Genomic DNA, 24,198 nt, shown 5'->3' with positions numbered 1-24,198 from the left:
CCTAATAAATTAATTTGGATAACAGCACCTGTCTTAGTCCATTTTGTGTTGCTATAGCAGAATAGATCAGATTGGGTAATTTATAAAGAACGGTTATTTAGCTCATGGTTCTGCAGGCTGGGAAGTACAAGAAGCATGGCACCAGCATCAGCTTGGCTTCCAGTGAGGACTTTTATGCTGCATCATAACATGGCGGAAGGTCAAAGGGGAAGCAGGCATGTGCAAAGGGGCAAAACCCAAGGGCAGCTTGCTTTATAACAACCCACTCTCGTGGGAACTAATCCATTTCCATGAGAACTAATACAGTCTCACAAGAGCAAGAGCTCACTACTGTGAGAACAGCACCAAGCCATTCATGAGGGGTCTACTCCCATGACCCAAACAGCTCCCCTAGGCTCCAACTCCCTATACTGCAGCACTGACAATAACATTTCAACATGAGTTTTGATGAGGATGAACCATATGCAAACATAGCGTTCTGCCTCTAGCCTCAAAAAAATCATGTGCTTCTCACATATAAAATACAATCATTCCCTTCCAATAGTGCCGAAAGTCTTAACTTGTTCCAGCAACAACTTAAAAGTCTAAAGTCTCATCTAAGACTCAAAGCAAGTTTCTTCCAGCTGTAAGCCTGTAAAATGAAAAACAAGTTATTTACTTTCAAGATGCAATGGACATTTGGTAAACACTCCCACCTGAAAAAGGAGACATAGGCCAAAAGAAAGGAACAACAGACCCCATGCAAGTCTGAAACCCAGCAGGGGAGACATTAAATCTTAAGGCTCCTGCATAATCTTTCACACCATGTGCCATCTCCTGGGCACACTGACATGAGTGGTGGGTTCCCAAAGCCTTGGGCAGCCCTGCCCCAGTTGCTTTACTGGGTGCAGCACATATGGCTGTTCTCACAGTTGGAGTCAAATGCCCATAGCTTTTTTGGGCAGACATTGCACATTGTCAATGGCTCTGCAGTCTTAGGGTCCCAAAGGCAGCCCCAATCCCTCAACCTCCACTGCCCTGATAGGGACTCTCTATGGCAGCTTTGATTATACATTTCTGCTCACATTGTTTTAGTAGAGGCTCTCTGCAGTGCCTGTGCTCCTTTGACAAGTCTGCCTGGGCTCCAAGGTGTTCTGATACATCCTCTGAAATCCAGGTAGGAGCTGCCATGCCTCCACCACTCTTATATTCTACATGCCTACAAAATTAGCACTATTTGGATGTGGATGCTGCCAAAGCTTACAGCTTGGACTCCCTGGAGTGACAGCACAAGTAAAACCTGGGGCTACTTGAGCCTCCAGGATGCAAAAGCAGCAGCCTGAAGTGGCCCTGGGCAGCAGTTTCACAGAAAACACCCCAGGCTTGTTCCTCAAAACCATTCTGCGCTCTTAGGCCTCTGGGCTTTTTTCCCAGTGTCCTGATACACAGCACTTGGCTCCCTTTTATCCATACTAATCTTTTCAGCAAGTAGTCTCTTGACTGTACCCTTGCATTGTTCTCTTGAAAACACTCTTTCATTTCTCATGGTTGGGCTGCAAATTTTTCAAACTTTTACACTCTTGCTTCCCTTCTAATTATAAATTCTGCCTTTAGATTATTACTTTGCTGTGCTGTAACTGAGCATAAGCTATTAAAAGTAACAAGATTAACAAGATCACTTCTTGAATGATGTTATTCTTAGAAATTTTTTCCACCAGACACAAAAGTTCATCACCATTAAGTGCTGCCTTCCATAAATCTCTAGGGAGTAGAAGACATACTGCAGCCAATTTCTTTGCAACTGTGTAACAAGCATGGCCTTTACTTCAATTTTTCAATAAGACATTCTTCACTTCCATCTGAGATCTCATCAGCACTTGCATCTGAGACCTCATCAGCATGGCCTTTATTGTCCATATTTCTATCAGCATTTTCATCACAATCACTTAAACAATCTCGAAAAAGTTCCAAACTTTCCCTCATCTTTTCATCTTTTTCTAAGCCCTCACCAGAACTGACCTAATGCTCTGTTCATTGCATACAGTCTCTTTCTAGCCTGCTCCTCCTTCAGATTCATTCAACCATTGCCCATTATACAGTTCCAAAGCAGACTCCACATTTTTAGGTATCCACAGAGCAAATCCCACTCATTGGAACCAATCTTCTGTGTTGGTCCATTTTGTGTTACTCTAATAGAATAAATACCCAAGACTGGGTAATTTACAAAAAAAGGAGGTTTAGTTAGTTGATGGTTCTGCAGGCTGAGAAGTACAAGAAGCATGGTGCCAGCATCTGCTTAGCTTCTGGTAAGGGTGTTTGTGCTGTATCCTAACATGGTAGAAGGTCAAAGAGGAAGTGGACATATGTGAAGGTGCAAAACACAAGGGCATCTTGCCTTGTAACAACCCACTCTTGTGGGAACTAATCCATTTCCACGAAAACTAATCCAGTCTCATGAGAGCAATAACTATCACTACTATTGGAATGGCACCAAGCCATTCATGAGGGATCCACCCCAATGACCCAAACACCTCGCAGCACCACAGTGCCAGTAATCAAATTGTGAGATTTGGTGGGAAAAAACCCATGTCCAAACCATAGCAATACCATAAACCCAGAAATAAAAACCATTTATCAAAAGCAAGGCATATTTAAGAAGAAAATATATTACTATTTAAAATATTAATAGAGCTGGAACTACCAGAGAAAAAAGTTAAATCCCATAACTGAAATGCCTAAAGAAAATGCCCTGGAATGAATGGGAGGACAGGAATAACAAGTAGAAAGTGGTTTTTCAGAAACCACTTTCCTTTATTAAGGAAGATGTTTGACCACAGTTGTGGTTGAAATACTCATAAATTAACAATATTTACCAACAAGAAGTAGTTATTTTCATGAAACAATCACTTCCAGTTAGTTTTAAAAGAGACTGCCAAATAGAATATACATGCCTATTTTGGCAGGCAGAAACACAAACGTGTTAAGAGCCAAACATCATGCTTTTTGCTCCTATATATTTTACCTAAATGGAATTCTTCTACATGGTGAACATACCTCTGCTTATTCAGCAAAATCTACTGTGAGTCCTAAACTATTTCCTGAAAGCTAAATTCCTTTCGATAAGGCACTAAATCATTTTATTGTAAACACCAAATGCTTTCCTACTGCTGGGAGTGGTATTACAGACTGACTTTTTGATATGCGCTCCAGCTTTTCAAGATTTTGTTATAAGCAAAAAAGATATTTTATGATATTCTACCCTGTTTATTGCTTTCCAGAATTTCTATCATTAATTAAAGGGCCTCCCTTCCCTCCTCCACCACCCAAAAAACTAATCTATTCCTCATATGCTTATCAGAGACCAAATAAAAGTCGGTCTATCACAGCAGCAGTGATGGTCATGCCAATTTCACAGTGTGATCTGTGCACTCATTTCATTTTGAAAATGACCCTGCCCTCCATCTGTCTAAGCTGAATGTCCTGCTTTTTTCAAGCCAGGCCTCTGGAGCAGCATCACATGAAATAAGGAGGAAGAGACACAGAACAACCTCCCCCTTGCCCACACCAGCTGCCATGCTCAGAGGTACCCACACAAAGAGGAGAACCCCAGCTGAATCCTGGTAGGGATCCCAGAAATTTGGAGGAGAAAATATAGTCCTTTTACTTTTCATATATTTTCAAGAAGCCATTTGAAGGTGAATGCTTTCATGATGCAAATACAACTCTGCAAAATAGAGAGAACAGTGAAAGATAGGAAAGACAATTTCCCATTTCCATGTTCTGTCTCCTTACCTTAATTCATTGACAACTTATCCAAGGTAACAGATCAATATATAAGAATTTTATTTTATTTTTTTTTAGAGTCAGAGTCTCACTCTGTCACCTAGACTAGGGTGCAGTGGTATGATCATGGCTCACCACATCCTCAAATTTTTGGGCTCAAGTAATTCTCCTGCTTCAGCATTCTGAGCTGGGACTACACATATGTACCTCCATGCCTGGCCTTTTTTTTTTTTTTTTTTTTTTTTTTTTTTTTTTTTTTTTGGAGAGATGGGGTCTTCCTATGTTACTCGGGCTGGTCTTGAACCCCTGGCCTCAAGTGATTCTCCCACCTCAGCCTCCCAAAGCTCTGGGATTACAGACATGAGACACAGTGCCTGGACTGAGAATTTTTAAATATTAAGCCTCTTGGATATTGTTTCCAAGGGACAAGTGTCAATTAGGCAGCCACTAAGCAGAACACCCCCTACTCCTTGATTATTGAGCAGCACTAGCTAGCATCTTTCAATCTACAAACAGTTGTGAGTTGAAAACTGGATAAGGCTCTAGCTGAGATTGGATAGAAAGAAGCCTTGAAATAGGGTTACAGTGGCCTTCCTCAGCTGCTTTCCCTGGTGTTCTTGCATGGTCCACAGCTACACTTAACCCCTCTAAAATGAGCGTACTTTGTCCCTTTCTTGGTATTGATGCAGTATGAGGTTCGTTGTCTGTTCTCATGTAGAAGGAGAGAACTGTGACAAACTTCTCCGCAAGATGGAATATATGAGTACATGAAGCCAATTGCTTTATAGTATAGCATTCAGATGACTACTGAAGTTCCTTTTTAGGTATACCAGGTGGCCATCCCCAACTAATCACTTCCTAATACCTGCTCACAGTTACAACTTAGTCTAAGAAGTTCAAATTTCCACTGCCCAAACCAAGGTGGCTGGTTGCTTTAGCAGGAAAATAACAACATAAAAAATGCAAGACACTAATATTCTCCTATAATTGGGCCCATATATGACAGACAGAGTTAATTCATCAGTGACTACTACCTACAGAACTTAGCTTTGGAATGTCATGGTTCAGCTGCTTCTTATCTAGCTGTGTGATCTTGAGCAAGTTACCTAATCTTTCTGATTCACATGTTCACAGTAATATGCAGAAAACAAGTTGGTTATTATGGTTCAAAATAGTATATATAGGTCTTCTAATAGAATGCAATGCAATATGGTCGGTGTTGGCTCCAAAATTTATATGTAGAAAAGATTTACAGACAGCAATACTGTTGAAGAGGCAGTAAGGTACCTGCATTGAAGTATTAAATTACATAGTGAAGACATGCTCTAACTTGGACTGTTTATCTTGGGTGGCAGTGAGGCCAATGGACATCATGGAAGACTACAAAAGACAATGCCCTGTCCCAGGCCACCATATGATAGATGTTAATGAATTACAACTATTATTGTTACCTTGAAAACTACACTATTTACAAGTACTTCACTGGGATAAGTCAAATTCATATTTTGCTATCTTGTCTATGTTCCTAATTCTTGATTGAAAAATTGTATTTATTCTGCCTGCCTTAAAGTCTATGGTCTCCAGGTCAGTTTAATCTATGGGTATTTTTTAAATTACTAATTAGATATAATTTCATTGATTAATTAAGCCCCTTGTTTTCTGCAGCCCCATCATGGGCATTATTGAATTGAAAAAAAATTTTACAAAAATAGCCCCAGGATAATAAAATGGAATCTACAGCATCTATTCCAAATATATAACAAAGAATTAAAACCCAGAATGATATCTTGTACAGTCTAGCAAATCCGCATAGAAATCTTCAAACTAAGCGTCTGGAAAAAGTATAGGCAATCTTTTTTATTTTAACAGAATAAAATCCACATTTCTCAGCTCGATATTCAAAATTCCTAGAAGCCTGACAAGTACAACCAGAGCATGTCTGTCTCTCACACACACACACACACATCTCTGGCTGACTAATTTAGCAGTTAAGAGAGTAAAAATCCATTGGGAAAGGAGCACATTTTAGTCTTGCATTTTCCCCTCGTGAAAAAGACTGAGGTCATGCATTTCTCCAGCGTTTCTACTTAGTAGTGAAAGTTGGAACTCTAGCGCAATGGGGATGGCCAAGGGTAAACGCCAACATACACACAGTAATATTTGTTGTTATGGGAAAAAAAGAGCGGGAGATACTTGGACCTAAAACCGAGCCTTTCCCAGTACCAATTAAGATTCACAGCACCTTTTTCTCATTAACCTCTGGAAACTACCAAATGAAGGATTCCTGTTCGGAGCTCTATTCTGTTCTTACAAACTGTGCCTTTGGGGTAGCCTAAAAAGAACGTGCTCTAATTCTAGGGGAATTCAAAGAGATAACTCGCTTTTTGCCACCCAGGTCCTTTTACTAAAACTAAACCAAAAGCCAGCATTGGTATAGTGTACAAGGCTCAAAATCGCCAGTAACGTGGGGTCGGAAACCTTCCTCCGTCGCGCCAGACACCGAGGTGGCACAACACACAAAGACATCTCATTTTTAAAGGGCAGAGAAGGAGGGTGATGACCTTGTGTTCCCACGGGCCGCGGGGGCTGGTCTGTACAGCAGAGACTACACCTCCCAGCATGCAGCGCGGCCATCACCCAGGCCGCGGCGCAACTGGAACGGTGCATGCCGGGATGGGGAGGTTCGGTTTCTGAACTACCCAGAGAAGTAGCTTTTCCCCACCTGACTGCTGCCACTCTGCAGTTCAGAGTCTTTGAAGATCAAACCAAACTGGAGAGACTGAAGAGAATAGTCCCTTTTCATTCCTAACAGATTTCTTGCGGCAAAGTAATAGGCAGTCTTCCGTTTCCGGTTGCCGTGGTAACTACAGACAAAACAGCCGTGGCGGTTATGGCCGGCCTGAGCTGCGCGCAGATCCCCGACGGGGAGTTCACCGCGGTCGTGTACCGGCTCATCCGCGATGCCCGCTACGCCGAGGCGGTGCAGCTGCTGGGCCGAGAGCCTCAGCGGAGCCCGCGGAGCCGCGCCGGCCTGTCGTTGCTGGGCTACTGCTACTACCGCCTGCAGGAGTTCGGGCTGGCGGCCGAGTGCTATGAGCAGCTGGGCCAGCTGCACCCGGAACTCGAGCAGTACCGCCTGTACCAGGCCCAGGCCCTGTACAAGGCCTGCCTTTATCCGGAGGCCACCCGGGTCGCCTTCCTTCTCCTGGATAACCCCGCCTACCACAGCCGGGTCCTCCGCCTGCAAGCTGCCATCAAATACAGCGAGGGCGATCTACCAGGGTCCAGGAGCCTGGTGGAGCAGCTGCTGAGTGGGGAAGGGGGTGAAGATAGTGGAGTTGAGAATGAGACAGATGGCCAGGTCAACCTGGGTTGTTTGCTCTACAAGGAGGGACAGTATGAAGCTGCATGCTCCAAGTTTCTTGCAGCCTTGCAGGCCTCGGGCTACCAACCTGACCTCTCCTACAACCTGGCTTTGGCTTATTACAGCAGCCGGCAGTATGCCTCAGCGCTGAAGCATATCGCTGAGATTATTGAGCGTGGTATCCGCCAGCATCCTGAGCTAGGTGTGGGCATGACCACTGAGGGCTTCGATGTTCGTAGTGTTGGCAACACCTTAGTCCTCCACCAGACTGCTTTGGTGGAAGCCTTCAACCTTAAAGCAGCCATAGAATACCAGTTGAGAAACTGTGAGGTAGCTCAAGAAGCCCTCACTGACATGCCACCCAGGGCAGAGGAAGAGTTGGACCCTGTGACTCTGCACAACCAGGCACTAATGAACATGGATGCCAGGCCTACAGAAGGGTTTGAAAAGCTACAGTTTTTGCTCCAACAGAATCCCTTTCCCCCAGAGACTTTTGGCAACCTGTTGCTGCTCTACTGTAAATACGAGTATTTTGACCTTGCAGCAGATGTCCTGGCAGAAAATGCCCATTTGACTTATAAGTTCCTCACACCCTATCTCTATGACTTCTTGGATGCCATGATCACTTGCCAGACAGCTCCTGAAGAGGCTTTCCTTAAGCTTGATGGGCTAGCAGCGATGCTGACTGAGGTGCTTCGGAGACTCACCATGCAAGTACAGGAAGCAAGACACAATAGAGATGATGAAGCTATCAAAAAGGCAGTGAATGAATATGATGAAACCCTGGAGAAGTATATTCCCGTGTTGATGGCTCAGGCAAAAATCTACTGGAACCTTGAAAATTATGCAATGGTGGAGAAGATCTTCCGCAAATCTGTGGAATTCTGTAATGACAATGATGTGTGGAAGCTGAATGTGGCACACGTTCTGTTCATGCAGGAAAACAAATACAGAGAAGCCATTGGTTTCTATGAACCCATAGTTAAGAAGCATTATGATAACATTCTGAGTGTCAGTGCTATCGTACTGGCTAATCTCTGTGTTTCCTATATTATGACAAGTCAAAATGAAGAAGCAGAGGAGTTGATGAGGAAGATTGAAAAGGAGGAAGAGCAGCTCTCTTATGATGACCCAGATAAGAAAATGTACCATCTCTGCATTGTGAATTTGGTGATAGGAACTCTTTATTGCGCCAAAGGAAACTATGAGTTTGGTATTTCTCGGGTTATCAAAAGTTTGGAGCCTTATAATAAAAAACTGGGAACAGATACCTGGTATTATGCCAAAAGATGCTTCCTGTCCCTGTTAGAAAACATGTCAAAACACACAATGATGGTTCATGACAATGTTATTCAAGAATGTGTCCAGTTTCTAGAACACTGTGAACTTCATGGCAGAAACATACCTGCTGTTATTGAGCAACCCCTGGAAGAAGAAAGAATGCATGTTGGAAAGAATACAGTCACATATGAGTCTAGGCAGTTAAAAGCTTTGATTTGTGAGATTATAGGATGGAATATATAGTAATAGCTGATAATGGCATTTATCAAATGGTTTATTATGTAAATTTACATTGCTTTAACTTTTGGCATCTTTATATTTGTTACATGTTGAGCTTTGTACACTTACACATTATAAAAAAAAATAAGCAGCTAAAACTTTTGCTGCTGATAAATTTCCCACAAAGTGAATATTCTAAGAACTTTTACCCCAGAAGGAGTTAGGAAAAATTCCAAACTTAGGAGAGATGTTTCTATCAGAAGTTGTAATGACTTTGTTTCCTTTGTTATCTTTTGTGCTCTGATGTAGCTTGAGGGGCCTTTGCACAAGGATTACCTCTTTCAGGGGCCAAGCAGTATCTCAGTAGTAGTTAAGAGCAGTCTTTAATCATTTCAGGGATTGTGTGTTCTATTCTGGCAATTTACTCTCACATTAATTTGTAATGCATGCTTTTTATATAGACTTCAGGATATTTTGGCAGTGTTTTCTATTATGGATATAATGCTTTACCTAACCAAAATTCCTTAGGTTGTAAGTGTTTATTTTTTTAACAAGCAAAAGTCAGTAAAAAATTTTGTTGCCTTAACAAAATTATGGTGCTATAATGTAGAGACAATGAACAATTATCAAAGAACAATTTTCCCTGGTTTTCTTTTGCTCCCTTTAATACATATATGAACAAAATACACTGTTACTATTTTCCATAATAACTTTTTAAATATTTATCTCTGTGACAAATAACAGAGATATCCTGAGAATTCAGGGGTTTGGTTGTTTGTTTAAGAGACAGAGGTTTTATTATGTTTGTTGCCCAGGCTGGTATCTAACTCCTGCACTTAAGCAATACTCCCACTTCAGCTTCCCAAGTAGCTGGGACTACTGGCACAAATCACTGGGTCCAGCTAGAACTCACTTCTTAATTCCTACCTTTGTGTTTGCAGTTTAGGATATGCTGGATATACAGTGTTTCCATGTTGTAACCTCTTGGATAAGGGAAAAATCTTGGCCACCAGGCCTGGCCAAAAAGGTCAATTCTGAGTTGTAACATTCATTTCATGTCCACAACTCCCAATGGTTTTTTGGAGTTCCCACTGGGAACCACATAAATTCTGATCAGGCGTTTTATTTTCTGAACCTAAGAAGAGCTTTACTATTTGATTTCCCACTCCTCACTCCTCTCCACAAAAGGTAACTGTCAACCCTAATTTGACCTGGCTTAGAAAAATCAAGAGAATTAGATTGAGTCATATGAAATTATTGATTTTGACAGTTTTTGATGTACACAACCAGCAGTTTCTTATGGCTCAAACTAGTAGCTTTCTTCTGAATGGTAGAGAACTTCTGAAATAACGAGATGATTTTTTTCCTTCAAGGAAAAGGAACCACTTAGCCACATAGGTACTCATAAGAAACATGTTCAACATAACTCCTCTGTAGCATGACCTCCTGAGTGTTCAAATTGTATTATACCAGGAAATTTGGCCTCTTGTGAAGTTCAATCATTTTGAATTTATGGCATTTTAAATCTTAATTATCTGAGCTGCTATCATTTACCACTGATGCTTTAGTCTCAGTGGAGGACAAGCTTTGGAGGACAAGCAATGTTTAGTCACCTCTTCACTGTATCCCATAGCACATTCCATGTCTGGGAAATGTTCTTTGTTTAACAACTTCTGTACTAAAAGTGTTGCTGCATTTCAGCCCCTGTCAATCTTGGTAGCCCCTTAAGATTTAGAAAGTAAATGAACTGAAATCTTGTTTTCAATAGCCATATTAAAATTTTTTTTTTTTTTTTCCTATTTCTTCTAAACCACACTATTTTCTTTAGGGGAAAAAAAAGGCATAAGTGTAACTAATGTTAACCAACCAAAAACAAATGTTTTCCAGATTTCCTTCTGCAAATAGCCTGGTCTTTATTTGGCCACAGTTTGTTTACCCAGGTGCTATGTGTTTGTGGTTTTCATGTATGTGTAATTTAACTTTTCAGAACATAAAAAGCTTTTCAGAATGGTTTTTAACCACTTGTTGCTGGGCAATTGGGATTTCCTGGTTAGTAATCTATAAGGAAATCCTGACTGCTCCCACCACTAAGAAATAAAGGTGAATCATGACATTTGTCCCCTTCTTTACCCTGGCTCTCAGAGAAGCACCCACCCAGATTCAGATTGCTGCTGGCAACAATGAGGTCTTATGAACCGCACAGAGTCAGAAGTCTGGTGCTGAAGCCTGGGAAGACAGGGCATTCCTAGCTCCCCTGGCACTCGTTGCCCTTATTTTCAGGATATATATCTTTAAAACTCAAAGTACCCTGCTTTGCTTTTTGATTCTAAAAAGCAAATGACTTGACAATGACCCCATATTTTGCCATTTGAGTGAAAGCTTCTGTACCTAAAACTCGAATGAAAAGCTTTGTTCTGTGCTCCTAGAGTATATATATTAAGTGCTAAAAGTACTTTTCTTGACAAGGAGTTCCTTATAGAAATATAAGGAATCTTTTAAGATTTCATCATAATACCTGCATAGCCTATTTTAAAGGAATCAAATATTATTTCATCTTAGCCCCTTGATCTCCACATGGGCACACACAAAATAGGAGCATGTGCTTATACACAAGTAGTTGTATTTGTTTTCTCAGGAACAAGAACTTGATCTTTCTGTGCAGAAAGATCAGTGACATGACATGCCTGTCAAATTATTATTCCTCGTGACAGTCACCCTTTGAATGTGACCTCAGCTGCAGAACAGATGTTTGCTCTAATACCATCTGTGAAGGTCAGGTGTAGTGGCTAACTCTGACCCATTCATGAGAAGCAGACAACTGGGAACTGGGATCACTGGGTGGGGATGGAGGTGGGTCATCTGGCAATGAGACAGCTGTAATCATAGGGGGGACACTCCTAACCTGAGGGTGTATGGCCTCACAGTCTTAGAGGAGCACCTCAGATGAAATCCATACAGAATCAGTGATAGGTTTGGCCCAAGGTTAGAATGATTTCTCTAGAGAGGGCTATGGGATAGATGCCCAAATAAATATACTTATTAGGAAATGTGAGATTAGAAAGGGTAAATGGCTTGGAGGGGAAGCTTTAGAAGTGTCTTTCTGATCCCTCTGCCCCATAATCCTCATCTGGGCTCATTTTCTCGCTGGTGTCCTGGAGGGTTAGCAGTGTTGGAAGTCTGACTATAGTTAAGCAGAGTGAGACTGTCTAAACCTAACTTTAAAAAGATAACATCACTCAAGAAAGACTTTTCAGGTGAGTATCAGAATTTTCAAATATAATTTTTATGTTTCATTTTCTTTTTCTTAATGACCCTTCTTTTTCTTAATGACCTTGGGTGATCTGTATTTCTGAGGGTGTTCTCTGCCACAGAGTAGCTTCCTGGCATTAGTGTGGCTTGCAGCTCACTCTCCACCATTCACTAAATGCTTCTTATCCCTTGTTGACCTACCTCTGGGACTAAAGTGACATTTGGGTTTTCTGTAGTTTTCACTCTTTGGGATATGCCCTTTGTATTAAGTCAAACCACGTTTTGTCATGAGCCAGTAACTCTTGGTTTTTGGTTGTCCAACTACATAATCACCATGACTGTAACCGTCAGATTCTAAGCTGATACTTTCATTCTAGTTATGATATATACTTTTTGAGTACCCTAATGTAGCTCAAACCCTTCAGCAGCAACCTGAATTTTTAAATTAGTACTTTTAAGAAATTGTGACTTTCCGAAGAAGCTAGATTGTTGTCTCTAGAGTATAATAAAACATTTATTTAATCTCTAACAGTTCTTTGAATTTCCAGTCTCTCAATGTAAGACGTATAACTTATAGAAATAGGTTGTCTTATATTTTAAAGTGCAGCTCAAAGAGTACAATATTAGTTATAAAAGTGCAGATTTATTAACTCCATCTGATACAGCACTTCCCTTTATGAGTTTCATATTAAACCCACAAACTTATCAGTGCAGGATACTGTGGGTAAACATTTACACAGCAAGACAGTATCTGAGAAAAAATCCTTTCTGGTACTCTATGGCATGTGGTCACAAAGATAGCAGCTTCTACTCTGTAGTAGGAAGAGACTCCATTTCTTTACTTGTGCCCTTCTGTAGAGGACAATAACTAATAATCTACTTTAAAAAGAAATGCTGTGTACATCATAGTCATCCAGCACAAGTAGCCTACAGCAGTGAGGCAGCCAGCACACAGGTACTGGAGTTTGCTACCTGGTTCCACAGCCCTGCAATGCCACTTCCCAGCTACTAATGGTGGGTGCTTCTTAACCTAATTAAACTTCAGTTTTTTTTTCATGAGTAAAAAGAGGATGATACCACTTACTTCACAGAGTTGTTGTGATAACAATAGTACCTTCTCGCCTGTCTGGCAAAAAAGGGTGAATTTAAAAATTAATTATATAGTGTTCAGCAAAAAAACACAGACTCATTAGAACCAGTGAGACCACGTTGAAAGGTACCTCAGAGATTTTCATTTTATAAAAGAAGAAATTAGGTCCAAATAGGGAAAGTGACTTGCAGTTTGTAGAGAAAAATGAATCACACCCAAAATGTCCTGAATAAAACCTTATCCACTGTGTTCTTATATTTAGAACCCTATATTCTTCTAAGTTACTTTACAGTGGTAAAATTCTGCCATTTTTAAAACAGAACAGCTTCACTGATCTAATGTTAGCACAATGAGGTACGAAGGACGTGGCAGAACTAGGCAAGGGTAGATTTCAGAGTTTGTCCTAATTAGGTAATACCTGGCCCATTCAACAGACCACATCAGAAAATGCAGCAGAAAATGGGTTTGATCCATTTAAAAAGAGAGACATGCCCCCAAGGCCAAACACAGGCAAAAGAAAATGTGATGGTAGGAAGGTCTCATTTCTTTTTCTTTCTTTTTTTTTTTTGAGATGGAGTCTTGCTCTGTTGCCTAGGCTGGAGTGCAGTGGTACCATCTCGGCTCACTGCAACCTTTACCTCCTGGGTTCAAGCACTTCTCCTGCCTCAGCTTCCCTGGTAGCTGGGATCACAGGCGTGCGCCACCATGCTCAGCTAACTTTTATATTTTTAGTAGAGATGGGGTTTCACCATCTTTGCCAGCCTGGCCTCAAACTCCTGACCTTGTAATCCACCTGCCTTGGCCTCCCAAAACACTGGGATTACAGGCATGAACCACCACACCCGGCCCTAATTTATTTTTCTTATAGGGTAGCACAGGAAACTGTAGTAGTAACTTTATCACGATTTCAGTGGGGCAGGAGAAAATGTTAAGTAAACATGATTACTTGTTTATCTGGCATAAATGTGGATTAATTGAAAAAGCATATTTGGGACCAAAATGTAAAAATATAAGGTAGACAACTATATGCCAAGTGAAAGTGTGGCTGTCTGAATCCTGGAAACTCTTTCAGGGATGGAATGTCAGGGTCAGGCAGGCTTTTGCAGTGTACCAGTTATTTGTCATTACTTGGATGAGAATCCAGACAGTATTTGTCTCAATTTACTGATGACCTGAATCTTGATGGCACAGAAAATATTCTAGGTAAGAGTCAAGATCCAAACATTTTGAAAATATGGAACTAACTCTACTAAGATACAAATTTTAGTAAAGCTAAATATAAATAATGAGCCTTTAAAAAATCAGCCTCCAAGGAGATGCGGCCAAAATGTTACATGAATAAGACAACCTTTGGTAAATGGCATATAGTTAGTATGAGCTGACAGAGCAATGCCCACCAAAAATGCTTTTTTATTAGTCATTAGAGGAAGCACTGGTACTACTCTGGAAGATTTGTTTTCAGGCATAGACACCTCACTTTAAAAACATCAAACGGGCACATGTGGGGAGGATTAGGAAGGTAAAAGTCTAGAAATCAAGAGCAAAGGTTGACAGGAGAAGGTGCTGAGGAACATGAGACCTGACTTTTAATACCTGAAGAGCAACCCTTCAACAGAGCAATTGGACAATTCTTTGACTAAAGGTGGCAGAATTTGTATAATGGGTAGAAGAGAAACACAAATTTCAGTTTAAAACACAAAAAACTTCCTAATATCTGAAGATTATGGAGTTGGAAAAGGCTTCCAGAGGCTTCCTGGAAAGGCAATGAGCTTGCATTTGTTCACAACAAATGTTCAGGATGACTGCTTATCTGTTTGTGGCCTGGGAAACGTTAGGTAGTGATTATGTTCAGATGGGATGATGGGATGATTTCTAGGGTTAATTCAATCTGAACTTGTATAGGCCAGGTAGAAAATTGCTTTTCCTAACTACACAATAGGAGAGCTAAAATCTTAGTGTGGCTAGTGATTATTGAAATGTATCATGTAAGACAGAGTTAAACAGGTCTAACCTTCAGTCATTTCAGAGTCCAGACAGCTACAACCTTGCTTTCAGTGTGGGAGTCACAGGCAGGGGTGTAATCAGTATTTGTCCACATGCTCTTCACTACCAGAAAGAGTACTCAAGGGTACAAAGTGCATCCTGTTTGTTTTGCCGAGCATAGCGTGCTGGAAACAAAGATTAAATAGAACCAACATGAAATAAATAACAATTTCTATAACAATGCATGGTTGTGGTATTGTTTTATTTTTCCCCAGCACATCTTAAAAATCACACATGGGCATTTGCTTATAGAACAGTCTAAGAAAACCAGTAAGAGGAGAATCTGAACATACACTGAAAGCATGGAATATTGACTATGTGTTGAACCCTTGTGGAAAACAGTATGGCTTAGTCGGAATTGACAAAGCTATGCTGGAATCTCTCAGGAATTTACCTTCCCACTGCATATCCCCTTTTAGACCATGAATGTAATGAGAAGAACTGTTTGTATGCATTAGTTACAGCAATATAATGGCTTACATACAAGTGCTTACCCACATGTAGTTCCCAAAGGATTACTACAGTACTGGCAGGAATATGTACTGCCTTGGAGGAAGACTCAGGATAAGATATTATTCAAGTCAAGTTGTATCAGAGCCAAAGTATTTCAAAAAAGGACTTAGCAAAAAGGACAAAAATTAATATAACCTACATATATTTCTCACAAGATTTAATCATCGTCCAGGAACAGAAATATTCGTTATTCTGAAGGCACCATCACACAAAAAAGGACTGACACACAATATTAGGAATAAAAACCACCTGCCTCCCCACCTCCACAGGTTCTGCTCCTCAGAGAGCTTGTGAGCAAACATCCAAAAAGAATGCAGTGAGCGTCTTGAGGCTCAATGCCACATCCATCAAGCCACAACTTAGGGCTACTAGGTTGGTTCAGTAGAATGAAAATGTAGGAATGAAAAGCAACATACAAATCCCATTGACTGATTAGATGTGTATCAGAGTACAGGTCTACCATACAATTAGTTAAATATACTAGAACAGATTATCCAAAACAACACTGTGGAAAGAATTACCAGTGTTTCCACATACAACTACTTAATTCCTGACATGTTCTCGAAGAGGAAGAGCCTTGAACTGCTGAACAACCTCTGTCTAAAGATATCCTCTCCCACTCATTTAAAATAATGGCTATTTCATGGAAAAAAAAAATCCCAACAAGGCACTATGAGCTTTTAGGGATACAGTATAAGTAGCTCAAAAGACAACTACTTATAGAAACTTGTATGCCAGTATGAGCATTTCATCTCCTTTTCTGATATGTGAACAAGATTACTTTAAAGGAAAAACATGTTTCCTAGGGTGCTTGTGGTGTTCAGGAAAAACATGGCCAACAATAGATTGTCTTAAAAACATGTATGTATGTTGCTTAGAAAGCCACCATAAAACAGATTTTTTTCCTTTTCTTTCTCACTCAAGAGTTGGAATTCAGAGTCTCTGTACAATGTTTTTCCTTGTGGAAAAATAATCTCCTTTGGAAACCAAAAAAGAAATCTTTTCATGTTCACAGAACTAAAGTTACTAATTTCTGTGATGATTCTTTGGCTTGAGTGTTCTATATATCAGTGGTCCTTACTCTGATTTGTTAAGGAATTGTGATTAGAAGAGCACAAGAGTGCTCAATCTTTGAGGATCTTCCAAAGTTCAAAAGGGAATGCTTCAGGTTCACAGGAGTCTCAGTGCCTCCTGAAAATATAGTATTGCTTTTAAAAAAATGATTAGAGATTGACAAAACCTAGCTAACAATATCCTCAGCTATAAATCTAAAGGGATTTAGTCAAAAGTAGGTTGCACTTGATTATGCTACAAGCAACAAAATTATCAGAATGAATTTTGTGTTTTCAAATCAGTGGAAATATGAACATGAAAAACTAAAGTTAAAAGAAAAACCCATATGCAAACAGAAGAATAAACAGCTTCACACTCCCTTTGAAGAAAAAAAAATCTTAGACCCAGGTCCATTTTATTAATAATATGTACTATAATCTCTTGACATTACAAGTAGTTTTTACAGTTAAATTTCACACTGAAGACAAACACTGATTGGCTTAGGGAGCAGAAAGCTGAGTAACTTATATCCTTTATATCAGACACTATATTTTAACAGTTTAAGAAAACCTTTTACACTTTCTGGATTTAAGCATCAATGTGTAAGTTGTTTCCTTTACAGGAAACTGAAATTACTAAGAATTAAGTGACTATACTGACATATGGCTCATTTGGGAACATGAAGCCTAGGGCAAAGCCAAGCTTCTGTAAATCATAAAGTCAAAGCTAAAACATTCTGGATTCTTCAAACAAATGGGCACTTGTTATTTTCCACTTTTCTTCTACCATGAGCTAAGCCCTAACTAAAATCAAAGTTGATAAGGATTAAGTGGTAAACAAAAAAAATTATTAAAGCTGTCTTTAACTCCTGTCTCAGTGTTTTTAAAAATGTAGATATGCTTTCCATAGCATTCCATTTTGGCTGCCTCACGCACCAGCACCTGCAGTGAATCAATCTGTAGTAACTAACTGTGTTCTAACATTTATATGGAATAGTAGTTCAACCAAACCCGGCCCCATTTGAACAGCCAAGGGAACACACTTCAGTGTAGACCTACAGAGCTTCTCTGATAAGCTACAGTTAATATAAAAGAATATGACAAAGGAAAGTCTGGGTGCCAACATGCTGAAAGCCATTTTCAAAAACGCAAGCTAGGACTTAGCAGTTACTAACAGACTACTCTGTAGGGAGAAAAGGTTTCCTTGCAACCATCTGTATCTGGTATAATATACACACCGATGGAAGCTCATCCTTTACTGCAATTTTGTTTTCAAAATACATCAATACAGTTATGCAAACTAGAAGGCTTCCAACCTCATAAATAACTTTTAAGTAATAGTACTATAATATCTAAGTACTTTTAGGAAGAAAACTCCTACTTCCTTAGAAGAAGAAATAATATAATCCTCTTTTTTCTTTGTGTAAAATGATGGGCACAATAAACACGTGGCTTCCACAATTCTTACTAAGCTAAAAAAGCTCAAGTTACTTATCATAAGACTAAATTGACTTACGTACTACTAGAAATTGCACCAAACATTAAGGCAACAGTTTTTTTAAGGATCAAATAAAGCCTGTTCATATTGAGTCTTTAGTATTCAATGCCATTTCTCACTAGTGGCAAGTTACCATTCTCACTGAAACCCCAACCCAAATGTGACATTACCAAATTTAAATAAAATATTGCAAATATGACTAATTTAAGAAAGTCAGTGTTATGCAGTACTGAAAACCAAATAGGCAACAGGTTTTTAAAATTTAAAATAAACATTAAAAATGAGTTAAGAAGCATCACGTAGTGTTCTCCTGACTTAACTTTTATGAAGTCATTTTAAGATACTATACAAATAAGAGACATGGTTTAAGTGCTTCTGTGCATATTCATGAACTCAGTCCTCCACAGATACTAAGTCTATACTGAGGCACCTCACAGAAGTGGGTGTGTAAAAGTTGGGCTGGGGATGGAGGGAGGCTTTCTGACTTACTAAATCAGAGCAAAACAGTACCGATGAATGTTCTTGTGTTTCAAAATGATTTCGGTAGAAGTTATTCCACCTACAAGATGGAGTCACCATTATAAAATCAAGATTGGGGAGTCCTGCATATACATGGAAAAAGAAAGACAAAGATATAAATCATGAATTTCCTAAGGTTCATGTAGAATAGTGAACACAATAATTTCAGGTGTTACATTTATAGTTTCCTAATATCAAGCACAGATTTCTGAGGTTATTGAAATTGAACTCCCTGGGAAAGAATGTTATTAACAATCACATGCAAAGGAATGGATCTGCTTAAGAACCTGTTTTATTTTTTCAAAATTACTCAGAAACATATTATATATATACTTCCAGTAAGACATTAGTACCTTCTTTAATTTTATATTTTGATCACCAATTAGAGAAATTACCTTCATGAACATTTGCATGTCATAAAGCTGAGACTTTTATATTTCTAGAGGCAACTTTCTCATCAAGTGTCCAACTAGGTTAAATATCAAGGGCTTAAAGCAAAGATCTACTGGAAATTTTATAATTAAAAAATAAATCACCAATGAAGAGAGGCAGCTTCTAAAAAATAAATAATTCATTTTGCTGTTAAACATATTTAATTCTAATTTAATTACAGATTTATTAATTTGAGGCCAATTTTAATAGTTAAAAATTATCATTTTGAAGTCTTAAAAATATCATTTTGTCAATTTTAAATTATCATTTTTCTGGTTAAGGCTACTTCTGATATAAAACGTATCAAACGGCCCAAAAATACTTTGGAACTGTTGCTACATACACAGACAGTGCATCCTTTTAAAGGATTGTCTGCATTTTGACTTACATTATCTGATCAAGTATTAGTTTTAAAAAATTATCAAAAGTTAGGTATTGCATTAAGAAAAGAATCCATCTCAAAATGTGAATCATGAACCTTGGCAGACAGTGATTCAAAGTAATCATTTCACTTTAATATCCAGATTTGAATGTACAAATGCTTGCTAAATGTGATTAATGTTCTCATTATTTAAGAAACAGGATATTTCAAACTTTTTCTTATGGTATATGCACTAATACATTACATTTTAAAAAAATTTAGGTTAAACCAGTTATTCAAAAAAGGCATTAAACCATTATTAAAAGCTAAATTGAAACTTTACTTTTTATATGAAAACTTATCATGCCATTGGGGTTAATTTTTTAAAAGCAAAAATAATATTTGTCATTGAAACTGTTGAGGCTTTCAAATTCAGTAGCTGAATGATTACTGTTTCTTTAGCCAAACAATTCTTACAACTGGAGACATTAAATGTAAGGAATCTTCCTTCTGCTCATGCTGTAGCTGCTGCTTCTGCATCTCAGCAACAAGAACGTGAAATCAGAAACACTGGGACTCAAAGTTGAATAAAGGCATTCATTTCATGGTAAACCTGTTCTTCACTTGCAATGAGGGATGTCAGCTTTTCTTACAAAACATATTATCAATGAATTAGAATATAACAATAGGTTATCTCAGTGATACAAATACAACTCATATTTCCCTAGAAACAGAAATATGGAGAACAAAAACATGTCCCTTAACAGAATAATTTGTATATTGATGATTTAAGGTTTTATGCATGTATACTAATTTCAAAGAAAAACATAGGCCAAGCACCTTACAGAAGTGAAGGCTTTCTAAATAATAGGTTGCCTATATTCTTTCACAAATATCCTTCCCCTTAATGGCCTACTCACACTAGAATATGCTCTTAAACAATGGACATGTGTATCACTCCTCAGTGGAATCATTCCCTAGACATCTGCTTCCCAGAAACGTTCTTTTAAAAAGAGGCTAGCTGAGCAATCACTGATACCAAAATCTGCCTTTGTCCCCCAAGAGGAAGCATCAGTACAAAACAGCTGGCAGCAGCTTCCTCTGGAATAACTGGCAGCCTTGTGCTGCTGCCTAAAATCTAAAATGACAACCAGTTGGCTGTAAAATGACATACCTACAATGAGAGAGATTTAGGAATACCATCTGTCAATCCATAGATGTAGAAACAAAACAAGCTACAGAATGAAACAAACTTATTTTAAACCAACAAACAAATGTATCCAAAATATAGTCCATGATATATCTGATTACTGGTATAACCACAGTTGAAAACTTAAAAAAACAGTGATATTTTTTGTAATGATACTAATGGATTTATAAAAGGTTTCTGTTTCCAAAGATGTTATTGGGGTCCACATATTCCTTGACAGACTTCAGCATCCCAAAGCCGACATCAGAGATACTTTCCTTTAGCCATTGCTTCCGTAACTTGCCCACTGGAAAAACAAAATCAAAAATGCTTCAATATATGCTATGATGCTGGGAACCAATCAATCTTGTGACCATGAGTGAACAAACACTGTGTGATAAATGCTTTTATTCAAAAATGAGAAATGTTTTGCTTTATTTGATTTATTGAGCCCACCAGACTATCAAGCTCATTAAGCCCAATGTATTCCCAGGGGAAGTCTGTGCTCCACAGTGTCTCCTTTCTCTGTAAACTATGAAATGGAGATTGAAGGAAGCTTGGACGGAGATTATAGCCCATTTTACAAATAACAAAATGAGAAAAAAGTGCATTTCAAAAAAACCCACCTCTGCCTTAACTACCACAATGCACCCAAGTTTTAGAGAAAACGAAGTTAACTAAAGAAAAACATCATATTAAGATGAATTTGTTGGGTAAATTTAGCAAAAATGACAGGATATATATCCTTAAAATATTTTTAGAAACATAAAGGCTTAAAAAAATAAGAAAATTTGAAGCTTTAATAGGCTTAAAAAAAAATCTGGCTATAAAGCTTCTATTTACATTTTCTTTTCACAGTACTTTTAAATAAATTTGCATGTTCCCAAATAATGGTTACTTTCTTTCTACTATTTTTCCAGATTTAGATTTTCTTTTTCCTAAGGCATTTAATAAATCAAATACCGAATTCATCGTAAACTTAATCTTTTGCTCTTACATACTGTACAAAGTTCCCTTTTTTTGTTTCTAAGTTTTGCTAATTTGTTCTGAGAATAGTGAAGTAACATAATGATTAGCAGCATAAATTACATTTCAAAAGGTACTCAATGAAAAACATAACCTTTCTAAGTAGAACTTTTGTAAGAAAGAATACGTACTTAATCCGTGAAAGAATTCTGAAATGTCAAACTTGCTCTGGCATTACAAAGCAAAGCAATATGCCAATTTATCTGTGGCAAAATGGATAAATCTTTTAATTTACAGTTAGGATTATTTGTAGTTGTACTTTTCCAAAAAACCCATTATTGTAATAATTGAATTCAAATGGTCATTTTCCACAAATGTTCATTAATGATCCAAAGTAATCAACAGTGATTTAATTGACCAACTGAAATGGGAAGCCTTCTTTCATTAAAGTATTCAGCCTGTCATTCTAAAATGCATTCCCATTTATCAGGCTGTAGTGATACATCATAGCATCTGCCTTTTGGAAACCTTAAATACCATTTTAAGCTCAACTGAAACCACCTTTTGTGTCCAGTTCTCCAAGAAACCATCAAATTGTCATCAAAATAATAAATACTATGATAACCTGATAACCTCAGAAAGCAAATTAACTGCTTGGCTTTCAGAAACAAAAAAAAAAGGTTACTGATATTACGATGGGGGAAACAAGGTTCAGCAGAAAAAAAAACCTTAAATTCAAAATGAAAAATTCTGTTTGAGACAGCTCTAAAACCAGAAGGTAAGAAGTACAAATTCCTACTCACGCAATTTCTACCACCTAAAGATATTCTACCAGGACCTTCTAATATCTTCTAAGGGACTGACCATGACTATGATTCAGTCTGTTTTTTCACATGCAAATGGACTGGACTCTAGTCTCTTCAACTCTAATATTCTATGATTTAAAGCACTTTTTAAAAAAGTTAAAAGTCAGATTTTTCTAGATTTGCTCCACAGGATTTTTTTTTAAAAAACAGCTATTATGTGAGTGGTAAAAGTGGCATTACTATATTATTATGAGCTGCTCACACTGAAGCAGCTGAAGAGAGAGGGGTGAAGAGAGCAGTCAATGCCAGTCTCCACTGTTATCTGTAATATAGTTTCACTGAATGTATCCTGTGGTTATGGATGTAATTGTCCTGAAAAGACTGCAAACAACTGCTCCAACAAGATGGAGCACATTAGAACCTCAGCAGGATGCCCAACAGCTAGCTTGTCTGCCTGGTTTTACACCTCTAGTAATAATGCAATTCCACAAGGAACTGAACCATCATCTGAGAAGCCACCCAACAGCCACTGCATATTTAATGAAGTCACTCACCAAGCGCTAGAAAACAGAAGGTGCTTGGAGTGCATCATTAGTTCTGTCAGAGAGATAATTTACACATCTATCTTGTCAAATTTTCTATGGTTTATACTTTTGCAATAATCAATCTAACATACATTTGATTAGTGAACTAGAAAGTAAAAAAAAAAAAAAAAAAAAAANAAAAAAAAAAAGGCAGTACAGCTAACAAAGCTGTGGCCCCTCATAAACACATTTGATGAAAGCATTTAACCCCTTCATGGCAGAGGTCTGGGGCTTCTTCTGCCACTGATAACAGAATTTGAACTGAGGTCAGAAATCTTGGTTTATGCAATTAAAGGTACTAGAAATCTTTGGCTTTGTTTAATAATTTAAGTCAACTGCTTCAAAGAATACAGACAGAAAACACATGCAAACAAAAACAGTCAATATGCCTTAACAACAAGACAATTACTGGAGTCTTCTTGAGATTCTGGAGAACCTTATGTAGCTACCTCACATGGATCAATAAAACAACAAACCACCACAGGCACTACTCTTAGAGAAGGAACACACTTCAAAGTACAAGATTTTTATTCCAGAGCTAAATACCACCATTAATAATGCCTTTTGTACAATTCTTAGTTGTACTGCTAGGCATTCAGAAATTAGCTGACTATACTGATCTGTACCCATTTAACACATGGGTATATAACTATATAGCAGTTCCTTATTAAACACCTGTAAAGCTCATTTTCAAAAAGGGAAGAAATTATACTCTGTTCCTTTTATAGCATGCCATATTAAAGGAAGGGAAAATGAATGACTAAAGACAGTAAATAACAGGTGGCCTAAAACTATTTCGATTTACCTTGTATGTGATAGTTATCTACTGAAAGGCATGTGTGCACATACCACATAAAGTCTATTCTTCTTTTTAGACCTGAATCATCTGATGTAGGGTATTCATAGCTACTGACCCAACACATTTCTTTGACTTCTGATGCTCTACAAGTATAAATCTAGCCTAAGGGTCAACACCAGAGCTACAAAAAGCCAAGATCATTATTTCTGAAAACAAGATAAGTCCCTTATATTCCATAATTCTCTACTGTTCTAAATATATGATTCTTTAAGTACTTAAGTATTTAGATATATTTTATATGACACAAAAAAGATGGGCCAAATACTGAATATTACAGAAACCTAGGCCAGGCACAGTGACTCATGCTTGTAATCCCAACATTTTAAGAGGTGGACAAGGTGGGAAGATCATTTGGGCCCAGGAGTTCAAGACCAACCTGGTTAACATAATGAGACCTCATCTCCAAAAAAA

The 24,198-nt window shown here is 38.3% G+C and overlaps 2 protein-coding genes across 4 annotated transcripts in view; one reads left to right on the top strand and one right to left on the bottom strand.

Moving 5' to 3' along the window:
• The first annotated feature begins 6,413 nt into the window (after positions 1-6,413).
• TTC30B (tetratricopeptide repeat domain 30B) lies at positions 6,414-12,401 on the top strand. Its single transcript, XM_017532654.2, has one exon. The coding sequence runs from the start codon at positions 6,653-6,655 to the stop codon at positions 8,648-8,650; it is 1,998 nt and encodes a 665-aa protein (XP_017388143.1). The 5' UTR covers positions 6,414-6,652; the 3' UTR covers positions 8,651-12,401.
• A 2,792-nt stretch (positions 12,402-15,193) lies between these two features.
• Positions 15,194-24,198, bottom strand: part of AGPS (alkylglycerone phosphate synthase) — a 139,405-nt gene continuing 130,400 nt past the window's right edge. For all 3 annotated transcript variants that reach the window (XM_017532649.2, XM_037740023.1, XM_017532651.2), the window contains exon 20: positions 15,194-20,879. In XM_017532649.2, coding sequence (XP_017388138.1) covers positions 20,758-20,879 — 122 coding nt within the window. In that variant the 3' untranslated portion in view covers positions 15,194-20,757. The remainder of the gene's footprint in view (positions 20,880-24,198) is intronic.

Source organism: Cebus imitator, unplaced genomic scaffold (genome assembly GCF_001604975.1).
Source record: "Cebus imitator isolate Cc_AM_T3 unplaced genomic scaffold, Cebus_imitator-1.0 Scaffold78, whole genome shotgun sequence".
Classification (NCBI taxonomy): Eukaryota; Metazoa; Chordata; class Mammalia; order Primates; family Cebidae; genus Cebus; species Cebus imitator.
The sequence above is the reverse complement of the archived record's forward strand: the minus strand, read 5'-3'. Positions and strand labels throughout refer to the sequence as shown.